Source organism: Salvelinus alpinus, chromosome 24, assembly GCF_045679555.1.
Source record: "Salvelinus alpinus chromosome 24, SLU_Salpinus.1, whole genome shotgun sequence".
Taxonomy (NCBI): domain Eukaryota; kingdom Metazoa; phylum Chordata; class Actinopteri; order Salmoniformes; family Salmonidae; genus Salvelinus; species Salvelinus alpinus.
The window spans coordinates 15,631,944-15,643,912 of record NC_092109.1 but is presented as its reverse complement, the minus strand read 5'-3'; the positions used below and the strand labels follow the sequence as shown (position 1 = coordinate 15,643,912).

At 41.0% G+C, this 11,969-nt stretch overlaps 1 protein-coding gene across 7 annotated transcripts in view; it reads right to left on the bottom strand.

The window, feature by feature from the left end:
- Window positions 1–9,132, bottom strand: part of LOC139552225 (patatin-like phospholipase domain-containing protein 7) — a 40,426-nt gene extending 31,294 nt beyond the window's left edge. For 6 of the 7 annotated variants that reach the window (XR_011670396.1, XR_011670397.1, XM_071363738.1 and 3 more), the window contains exons 1-3: window positions 8,976–9,132; window positions 586–677; window positions 328–411 (exon numbers count right to left, since the gene is read on the bottom strand). Coding sequence is in view for 5 of the 7 variants with exons in the window: in XM_071363738.1 (XP_071219839.1) it covers window positions 328–411; window positions 586–675 (174 nt within the window). In the remaining 2 variants the exon portion in view is untranslated. Of the gene's footprint in view, window positions 1–327; window positions 412–585; window positions 678–2,456; window positions 2,673–8,975 lie in introns of all 7 variants that reach the window. The other variant, XM_071363739.1, reaches the window with a different exon arrangement.
- Between the last annotated feature and the right edge of the window lie 2,837 nt (window positions 9,133–11,969).

Below are 11,969 nucleotides of genomic sequence, written 5' to 3'. Positions count from 1 at the left end.
CAAAACGTTTCACAAACGAAAACCGTTTTTGCAATGTAAACAAGTTTCTATTGGACAATTTCAGGTATGTCCCTCCCCATTTCGTTCCGTTAGCGTCTTAGTGAATACACCCGGGTGTACTCACTAGGAAGCATCAGAACCGAACGGAGGTAAACAGAAGCTAACGGAGCGAAACGGGGAGGGACCAAACTGAATTTGTCTAACAAAAAATGTATGCTGTTGCGAAAAGTTTTGCTGCGGTGAAAACGTTTTGCTACGGTGTGCAACAATAAATACACCCTAGCTAAGTACACATTCACGTTCATAAGGCTTAGTGGATCTCTGTACCATGGTAGTCTGCATCCTCTCCTCCACAAACTGCTGGACACGTGCCCTGATATCCTCCCTGCTAGGCACCTTTCCTGCTAAGTACTGTGGAGAAACAGGCAAACAAAGTCATAAAGGAAATAATTGATGTAGAGTGCAGACAAATGCAAAGATTCATAGATCCAGTAACCCCACACACACACAGGAATCAATATTGTGATAGGAATGTTTGAAAATAAATGGTGTAATAGAACATGGCATTTGCTGGACTTAAGATACCGTTTTCAGTCCTGACATGTCATCGTTGAGATTGTGACTCAATGCACTGGTCCAACTGCACTGGTCATCAGTATCCTCTTCGCCGCCCATTCCTACACACACACACACACACACACACACACACACACACACACACACACACACACACACACACACACACACACACACACACACACACACACACACACACACACACACACACACACACACACACACACACACACACACACACACACACACACACACACACACACACACACACACACACACGGGGTGAGAAAAGCAGGGATGGAGAAAGTTGCTAAAGTAGCTCGCACATTCTAGCTATAGATTATCTGGTGTACAATGTGATACAGTGCCGCAAACAAGTATTTACCCCTTTCTGAGCCTATATTTTTTACATATTTTGGACACTGAATGTTATCAGATCTTCAACCAAAACCTAATATTAGATAAAGGGAACAAACACTGCATTCCACAGAAAGTACTTTATACCAACGGTGGTAGTGTGATGCTTTGGAGATGCTTTGCTGCCTCAGGACCTGGACGACTTGCCATCATTGAAGGAACAATGAATTCTGCCTTGTATCAGATAATTCTTATTTTTTAAATAATATTTAAATCTACATCCTCATTCCAGGGTTCATCTTTATTTGTACTATTTTCTACATTGTAGAATAATATTGAAGACAACATGTACAGTCGTGGCCAAAAGTTCTGAGAATGACACAAATATACATTTTCACAAAGTCAACCATTTATCGGATCATCAAGAACTTCAAGGAGAGCGGTTCAATTGTTGTGAAGGCTTGAGGGCGCCCAATAAGGTCCAGCAAGCGCCAGGACCGTCTCCTAAAGTTGATTCAGCTGCGGGATCGGGGCACCACCTGTACAGAGCTTGCTCAGGAATGGCAGCAGGCAGCTGTGAGTGCATCTGCACGCACAGTGAGGCGAAGACTTTTGGAGGATGGCCTGGTGTCAAGAAGGGCAGCAAAGAAGCCACTTCTCTCCAGGAAAAACATCAGGGACAGACTGATATTCTGCAAAAGGTACAGGGATTGGACTGCTGAGGACTGGGGTAAAGTCATTTTCTCTGATGAATCCCCTTTTCGATTGTTTGGGGCATCCGGAAAAAAGCTTGTCCGGAGAAGACAAGGTGAGCGCTACCATCAGTCCTGTGTCATGCCAACAGTAAAGCATCCTGAGACCATTCAAGTGTGGGGTTGCCCAGCCAAGGGAGTGGGCTCACTCACAATTTTGCCTAAGAACACAGCCATGAATAAAGAATGGTACCAACACATCCTCCGAGAGCAATCTCTCCCAACCATCCAGGAACAGTTTGGTGACGAACAATGCCTTTTCCAGCATGATGGAACACCTTGCCATAAGGCAAAAGTGATAACTAAGTGGCTCGGGGAACAATACATCAATATTTTGGGTCCATGGCCAGGAAACTCCCCAGACCTTAATCCCATTGAGAACTTGTGATCAATCCTCAAGAGCCGGGTGGACAAACAAAAACCCACAAATTCTGACAAACTCCAAGCATTGATTATGTAAGAATGGGCTGCCATCGGTCAGGATGTGGCCCAGAAGTTAATTGACAGCATGTCAGGGCAGATTGCAGAGGTCTTGAAAAAGAAGGGTCAACACTGCAAATATTGACTCTTTGCATCAACTTCATGTAATTGTCAATAAAAGCCTTTGACACTTATGAAATGCTTGTATTATACTTCAGTAGTACATTGTAACATCTGACAAAAATATCTCAAGACACTGAAGCAGCAGACTTTGTGAAAATGTATATTTGTGTCATTCTCAAAACTTTTAGCCACGACTGTAGTAACCCCCCCCAAAAAAAGAAGTGTTACCTGGAATGCTTTTTTCAAAAGTCTGGAAGTAGTTCCCACATATGCTGAGCACTCGTTGGCTGCTTTTCCTTCACTCTGCGGTCCAACTCATTCCAAACAATCTCAATTGAGTTGAGGTTGGGTGATTGTGGAGGCCAGGTCATCTGACGCAGCACTCCATCACTCTCCTTGAACAAATAGCCCTTACACAGCCTGGACATGTGCTGGGTCATTGTCCTGTTGAAAAACAAATAAGTGGGACTAAGCCCAAACCAGATGAGATGGTGTGTCACTGCAGAATGCTGTGGTAGCCATGCTGGTTAAGTGTGCCTTGAATTCAAAATAAATCACAGACAGTGTCACCAGCAAAGCACCATCACATCTTCTCCTTCATGCTTCACAGTGGGAACCACACATGCAGAGATCATCCGTTCCCCTATTCTGTGTCACAAAGACACGGCGGTTGCAACCAAAAATCTCACATTTGGACTCAGACCAAATGACAGATTTCCACCTGTCTAATGTCCATTGCTCGTGTTTCTTGGCCCAAACAAGTCTTTTCTTCTTATTGGTGTCCTTTAGTAATGGTTCTTTGCAGAAATTCAACCATGAAGGCCTGATTCACGCAGTCTCCTCTGAACAGTTGATGTTGAGATGTGTCCGTTACTTGAAGTCTGAAATATTTATTTGGGCTCCAATCTGAGGTGCAGTTAACTCTAATGAACTTATCCTCTGCAGCAAAGGTAACGCTGGGCCGTCCTTCCCTGTGGCAGTCCTCATGAGAGACAGTTCTTGATTTTTGCAACTGAAGAAACTTTCAAAGTTCTTGAAATGTTCTGGATTGACTGACCTTCATGTCTTAAATTAATGACGGACTATCGTTTCTCTTTGCTTATTTGAGCTGTTCTTGCCATAATACGGACTTGGTATTTAACCAAATAGGGATATCTTCTGTATACCACCCCTACCTTGTCGTCACAACACAACAGATGGGCTCAAATGCATTAAGGTAAGATGGTTGAGACAATGCCAAGAGTGTGCAGAGCTGTCATCAAGGCAAAGGGTGGCTACTTTGAAGAATCTCAAATATAAAATATTTTGATTTGTTTAACACTTTTTTGGCTACAACATGGTGTTATTTCATCGCTTTGATGTCTTCACTGTTATTACAATATATATAATAGGAAAAATAAAGAAAAACCCTGGAATGAGTAGGTGTGTCCAAACTTTTGACTGGTACTGTACAAACAACTTACAGACTCACACAAACGACTACAGTGCCTTCAGAAAGTATTCACACACACCTTGACTTTCTCCACATTTTGTTGTGTTACAGCAATTTAAAATGGATTCAATTCAGATTTTTTTGTCACTGGGCTACATACAATAGTCCATAATGACAAAGTGGAATATTTTTCTTAGTACAAATTAATAAAAAATTCAAAGCTGAAATGTCTCGAGTATTCAACCTCTTTGTTATTCAAGGATTCAACCTCTTTGTTATGGCAAGCCTAAATAAGTTGATAAAAAATGTGCTTAACAAGTCACATAGTAAGTTGCATGGACTCATTCTGTGTGCAATATGACTACCTCATCGCTGTACCCCACACACATCTGTAAGGTCTGGCAGTCGAGCATTGAATTTCAAACACAGATTCAACCACAAAGACCATGGAGGTTTTACAGTGCATGGCAAAGAAGAGCACCTATTTGTAGATGGGAAGAAAAACAAATAAAATTGACACTGAATATCCCTTTGAGCATGGTGAAGTTATTCATTACACGTTGGATGGTGTATCAATACACCCAGTCACTACAAAGATACAGGTGTCCTTCCTAACTTAGTTGCCAGAGAGGAAGGAAACTTGCTCAGGGATCTCAACACGAGGCCAATGGTGACTTTAAAACAGTTACAAAGTTTAGTGGCTGTGAAAGCACAAAACTGAGGATGGATCAACATCGTAGTTACTCCACAATACTAACCAAATTGACAGAGTGAAAAGAAGAAAGCCTGTACATAATAAATATATTCCAAAAACATTGCATCCTGCTTGCAAAAGTAATAAAATAATACTGCAAAAAATGTGGCAAAGCAGTTCACTTTTTGTCCCGAATACAAAGTGTTATTTTGGGGCAAATCCAATACAACACATTACTGAGTACCACAACTCCATATTTTCAAGCTTGATGGTGGCTGCATCATGTTATGGGTATGCTTGTAATCGTTAAGGAATGGAGAGTTTTTTTTAGGATAAAAAATAAATGGAATGTAGCTAAGCACAGGTAAAATCCTAGAGGAAAACCTGGTTCAGTCTGTTTCCACAATAAACTGGGAGATGAAATTCATCTTTCAGCAGGAATAACCTAAAACGGAAGGCCAAATCTTCACTGGAGTTGCTTATCAACAAGACAGTGAATGTTCCTGAGTGGCCGAGTTACAGTTGACTTAAATCTACTTGAAAATCTATGACCTGACAACGGTTGTCTAGCAATGATCAACAACCAAATTAAGAATGTTGAAAAGAACAAATGGACAAATGTTGCACAATCCAGGTGGGCAAATCTCTTAGAGACTTACCCAGAAAGACTCTGTAAATCACTGCCAAAGGTGTTCTACAAAGTACTGACTCAGGAGTGTGAATACTTACTTAAATTAAATTGTTTTATTTTTAATAAATTAGCAAAAAATTCTAAAAACATATTTTCACCTTATCATTATGGGGTATTGTGTATAGATGGTTGAGAACAAAATATATATTTAATCCATTTTGAATTCAGGCTGTAACAACAAAATGTGGAATAAGCCAAGGGGTATGAATACTTTCTGGAGGCACTGTACATCTCATTTGCCCAGACCCGCATGCTCACACCTCCATCCTTTGTGATTGCATTATTGTTTGCCACTTGGCCTTAAATTGTTCCAATTAGTTTTTCCATGCTATTTCAATAATAAATTTGATTTTTCCATTGTGTTAATAATGAGAAGAGAATCTTCGAACCCATTGGGTATATCACTAAACCCCCATATACTATGTTTTGAAATATGCAGACAAACAGATTCAAAGTAGCTTTACATTGTAATACCTCTGACAGTAACTTTCTAGCTCCCGTCCATAACTTTTGGACTTTGACATTCCAAGAAAGCATGGATTATTGAGTCATTATTAGTTTTACACTTAAGACATGACTCTGCCATTGTGCTGTAGAATCTGTGAACTTTGTCTCATTATAAATTCTATACATTAGTTTATACTGGATTAAGCGTACATTTTTGTTAACTGTAATTTTGTTAGTTAAGCTCCAACTTTCCCTCCATCATGTGCCAACATCAGTTATTTTTAAGTCATGGTTCCAATAGTTTCTATTTTTTTCTAAGTGATTTCAGTTGGAAGCGCTCTCTGCAAGGTTTTGTACATCTTCCTTGTCATACGAACATACTTTTCTGACTCAAATAAGATTCCCTCAACGTTGCTCTGATCGCCAAAATATTTCAAATGAAAATTGTGATATGTAACTTAAGTTGACTGTATTTGCATGTGGTCAGTCAAAAATTTATTTTTAACTGTGTCATGGAAATAGCCATATTTCCTGTTACCAAGACATTTCTACTGCTTTAGTTTTCCATGTGGACCAATTTATATGTGTATTATTATTTATTTTTTTAAATAAATAAATAACCCCAATTTCGTGGTATGCAATTGTTAGTAGTTACTGTCTTGTCTCATCGCTACAACTCCCGTACGAGCTCGGGAGAGACGAAGGTCAAGAGCCATGCGTCCTCCGAAACACAACCCAACCAAGCCGCACTGCTTCTTAACACAGCGCGCATCCAACGGAAGCCAGCCGCACCGATGTGTCGGAGGAAACACCGTACACCTAGCGACCTGGTCAGCGTGCACCGCGCACGGCCCGCCACAGGAGTCGCTAGTGCGCAATTAGACAAGGATATCCCTACCGGCCAAACCCTCCCTAACCCGGACGGTCGCGGCCGGCTGCAACAGAGCCTGGGCTCGAACCTAGAGTCTCTGGTGGCACAGCTAGCCACTGCTGCATATGAGATGCGCCACCCGGGAGGCCCTTTATATGTGTATTCTGACAAGCTATCCAATGACTGTTCCATAAGGTTGTGTTTTTAGGGAGATACTGGTTCTTGTAGAATACGTTTCATTTTCTTTCATGTTGTTTTAGTGTTCCTTAACTATGAAGTTGTTAATGTTCTTAGCTTTATCCTTTGAAAATAGACACGTAAAAAGATTCTGCAAATGAGCATCTTCAATATGTACGAATTGTTCCTTTTTAGTGCATTTAACTACACGTCGCAAGTAAAAGCCTTTGGTAGCGAGTTGATACAATTCCAAGTCTGGAAGGTTAAAACCACCCTCAGACTTAGGAAGATGCAAAACTTTTTTGTATTCAATTAACAAGGCAAGTCAGTTAAGAACACATTCTTATTAACAATGATGGCCTACCCCGGCCAAACCTGGGCGACGCTGGGCCAATTGTGCACCGCACTATGGGACTCCCAATCATGGTTGGATGTGATACAGCCTGGAATCGAACCAGGGACTGTAGTGATGCCTCTTGCACTGAAATGCAGTGACTTAGACCACTGCGCCACTCGGGAGCCGTCTTATTTATCGTATTAATTTTATTTGCCCATATAAAGTCTTATGACCATGTATACTTTTTTATAAAGAATGACTTGTGGGGAAATTTCTGTATCACCAAAATTAAATACAAAAACTTTGGGATCCATGCCATTCTAACGAGGTTTATGGGAAGATTATTCTATTTAATTAGATCCGCTTTCATATTTTTGAGTAATGGAATAAAGATATCCTTATATATTTATTGTTTGTTGCCACTTAAGCATCCTAAGTACTAAATATTTATTGTGGTCCACTTAAAAGATTGCTGTAGATCGTGAGATATTATTTTTGTTTGTTGATGATGAGCAGTTGATTGGATTACCAATCTTGAAGAATACATTTGAGATATCCAAACTGGTGGAGAGAGTGCTGGGTAAAGTAAAGGCTTTGATAATCACAAGGCAGGCTTGTTTTATGTACTTCTGAGGATCAGTGTGTGCTGCATCTCACCTGATTCGAGAAGTTTGCCGTGTCTCTTCGGAACAGGGCGCACTTCAAGGTGGTAATATCTGGCATCTCGTGGGAAATCGATGTTGCACAGATTAAACATGTTCTCGGAGTGATTGATGCACGTCGGTTGAATCGAGTGGTTAATGGAGCGAAAGTGAAATGTCGGGTCTGTTCTTTTGTTTTTTTAAAGCGGAGCCCCTCCCTACCCAGGTGAATTTGGGATATGTGAATTATAATGTATTGTAGAAGTGAGAAAGTGAAGTGTTGCAATTGTGGTGGGAACCATGAAGCGACATCTTTGGAGTGCCTGACGAGGGTTGGTCGGTAGGCATTCTCTACGGGCGTGCTCTCACCAGCAGGTCCCAGAGATGTTGCATGTGAAGGTGGAATTTGTGTTTTTTTATGGCAATGGTGGTCAATGGCACAGCTAAGGTGGAGAAGAGGTCCAGAAGGATGGATGTTATTGTGGATGTGGCGGAGCAGTTCCTGAGACTAAAGGATTTTTGGGGAAAGGATTTACGAGGTACTGGCATGAGCAGAGGTGTAAAGTACTTAAGTAAAAATACCTTAAGTGTTTGAGGGGTATCTGTACTTTACTTTTTTATCTTTGACAACTTTTACTTTACTACATTCCTAAAGAAAATAATGTACTCTAGACACCATACATTTTCCCTGACACCCAAAAGTACTCGTTACATTTTGAATGCTTAGCAGGACAGGAAAATGGTCCAGTTCACGTACTTAAAGAAAACATCCCTGTCATCTCCTAGCCCTTGAGGGTGGTATTGTTCGTGACCGGTGGAAAAAGTAATACCCAATTGTTGTGTAAAAGTAAAGATACCTTAATAGAAAATGACTCGAGTAAAAGTCATCCAGTAAAATACTAAATTACTTCAGTAAAAGTCAAAAAGTATTTTGTTTTAAATATACTTAAGTATCAAACGTATTTTTTAAAATCCTGATATTAAGTAAACCAGACGCAAACATTGTTGTTTTTAAAATGTACGGATAACCAGGGGCACAGTCCCACTCAAACATTTAAAAACGAAGCATTTGTGTTTAGTGAGTCTGCCAGATCAGAGGCAGTAGAGGCTAGAGCCTCTAGTAACGTTCGAGGTAAGTTAGAACTTCTGGCAGCAGGCTGAACGTTTGACGTCCCAGTCACTATCCATGCAACTTCAAGCGAGACGCTAGCTAGTTAGCTGACTTGCGTTTGACTTAGCTAGTTAGCTACAATATTCATTACGATTATTACGTGCACGCTGGTGTGTACAAGAAGACATGCATAGACTGTTCATGTACTAGTTTACGTTACCTGGCTAATGTTACTAGTAAAGCAGAAAAGCTGGTTAACGTAGGGAACAGTCACAATCAATCGAAGCCACACAAAGTCTAATCACATTTAGATAAAGCCCATGAAATGTTGGCGCTGGAAACTTACTTTATAACTTTCTTGACTCGCTATGTCTCTCTTTCTCGTCCAACATAGCTAGCCATATGATACAGTTGAAAAATAAAATAAAATGTTGCTATTCCTCCTGGCTGCCCAATCCCACCCATTTACATCACTAGTCAATCCCTGCTGTTGCCGTAAAAACAACACACAGTGTCATTCATTCCAATTGGCTATCGTTATATGCACTCATCCTATCAGAGTCGTGCTTATGTTCTCAGTTAGCTATGTACTTCCTGTTTACACGAGCACGGTCAGAGAGGAAGCGAGAGTTTTTACGCCACCCAAAATAAACCGTATTCTTCTTCGATGAGGTTTAACGTCGGTTGGCATCCAATAAATGTTGCATTACCGCCACCTACTAGACTGGAGTACAACTCCCTTATACTATGCTTGAAAATACCCTACCATCTAACACAACACTCACAATTGTTTTTAAATAACATCTTATAAAAAAATAACAATACCCTACTCCACTATTTAAATGTAGTTTGTCCTACCTCAGGCCAACAACCTGAAAGGATGGGACACCACCACTTAACACACCCTGTAACTCATCTGATGTCAAGTCTCGCACACCCAAATACCTCTCTGCAGCTGCCACCACAACCCCAATTTTCTGCAACGTACGTTCCATCCCTGCAGGTCAGTTGATAACCATTGCTATAAATGCTAAAAATCAAATCTTACTGAAACATATATCACTTGTTGGCCTTGACCCATCTTCCTCTACTTTCTTCACTGCCTCAGCATACGACAGCTTCTGCACTACTCTAACCCTGGAAACCTCAACGTGCCTCTCTCGCATGGGACATTTCTGATCCCCAGCACCATGGGCACCCCTACAATTAACACATACCACTACTTTCCCCAATGCTACACATTCCTTTCCAAAATAAGCCAACCAAGTGAGGCATTTTTGTATGCAGGTCAATGAGAATATGGAGGACCAAACCTGCCATAATTAGATTTAAATCAATAAATGCACACATAAATAGATAAAAAAATGCACATAAAATAAATAAATGTGTAGCGCATATAGATATGTATCAATATGATGTCACTTTTTGGGGGGGAAATAGAAAATACAATCTATTATATGCTGCTGTGTTGCAAGCGCAACATAAAAATAACAAATGCAACATTGTCCTTGCTTGATGTAAAGACAGGTGAACAGTTTTAGGACAGTAAGCCATTGACTGCCTGCCTGCACCAGGTGTCTGTGTTACAAGTGGGTTGCTTTTGACAATAAGGCACCGGACTACAGCCATATAGTTTTGAACCTAGAAGACAACCAAGGAGTCAACCCGGGATGGGCGAGAGGAATGTCTAGTTGGCCGGAAAATATAACGTTAGTGAGTATCAAGCTAGCTAGCTTGGCTACAACTAATATAGTCAAGGTGGTTAGTTAGCTGCGTTTTACAGACAAACTCTCAGTTTTACACTTAGCTAGCTAGCTAAATAAGGAACTAAACTGCAATTATGATAAACCATTATTATCTAGCTAGATACGGTAGCTAAATATCTGTCAGCAGGATCATTTACTAGATCATTTATTAAGCAATATGGTGGATACTTAACTAATAGGGTTGTCATTTAGTTAGCTAGCTAGCTACATTGGCTAATTATTGACATAATCTTTCTTTGAAGCAGTTTGGCTGCAAAATTAGGTCTCAAAAATCACAGGTATCTAAGTTAGCAGCTAGCTTTACTACAGTCAAATAGGGAGAAGCATGTTGTTGTGATGGAATAAGTAATCTATGTGAAGCTAGCCACAATACGGATTAGCCACAATAGTAGAATTTGTCTGTGTCAGTAAGTCATGATATTTCTCTCTCTCTCTCTTCTCTCATCAAGGCAAAGAGTGGCTACTTTGAAGAATCTCAAATATAAAATATATTTTGATTTGTTTAACCCTTCTTTGGTTACTACATAATTCCATATGTGTTATTTCATAGTTTTGATGTCTTCATTATTATTCTACAATGTAGAAAATAGTACAAATAAAGAAAAACCCTTGAATGAGTAGGTGTGTCCAAACTTTTGACTGGTACTGTATATCAGATACACCACACAGGTGTGCCAACTAAAATATATCCCAGACAAGATTGAAGAATGGGACAAGTAGACAAAGTGAATATAAGTCAGTGATTGTGTCTGTTGCTGTTTGTATGAATTTGAGTGGTTACATACAATACATGTTGACAGAATGGCTGCGGTACCACTGAAGGCCACAGTCTTCAGTCAGGCAGCTTGAAGATGTGTCCCCATCCAGGCCCATGTCACATCATCCAGTGGCCTGACAGGGAGATGACAAATGCATTATGTACCTGTCACGCTCGTCGAAAAGGAATGGACCAAGGCGCAGCGTGCGTAGAGTTCCACATCTTTTATTAAACAGAAACTCACCAAACAAAACCACAAACGAAACATGACGCTACTGGTGTGCACACAGGCAACTATCTGTAGACAAGATCCCACAAACACAATGGGGAAAATGGCTACCTAAATATGATCCCCAATCAGAGACAACGATAAACAGCTGTCTCTGATTGGAAACCACACCAGGCCAACATAAACCATTAATCCCCTAGATGACCCACCCTAGTCACTATCACGCCCCAACCAACAGAGAATAAACAGCTCTCTATGGTCAGGGCGTGACAGTACCCCCCCCCCCCAAAGGTGCGGACTCCGACCGCAAAACCTGACTCAATCGGTGAGGGTCCGGGTGGGCATCTACCGTCGGGGGGGCGGCTCCGGTGCGAGGCGAAGTACCCACTCCGCTCGCAGATACGACGTCTTCCTCCATGGCGGCTCTGGTGCGAGGATCGTTGCAGGAGGAACCGGACCGTGTGTCGTCGCCGGATAAACAGCTATCTCTGATTGGAAACCATACCAGGCCAACATAAACCATTAATCCCCTAGATGACCCACCCTAGTCACTATCACGCCGCAACCAACAGAGAATAAACAGCTCTC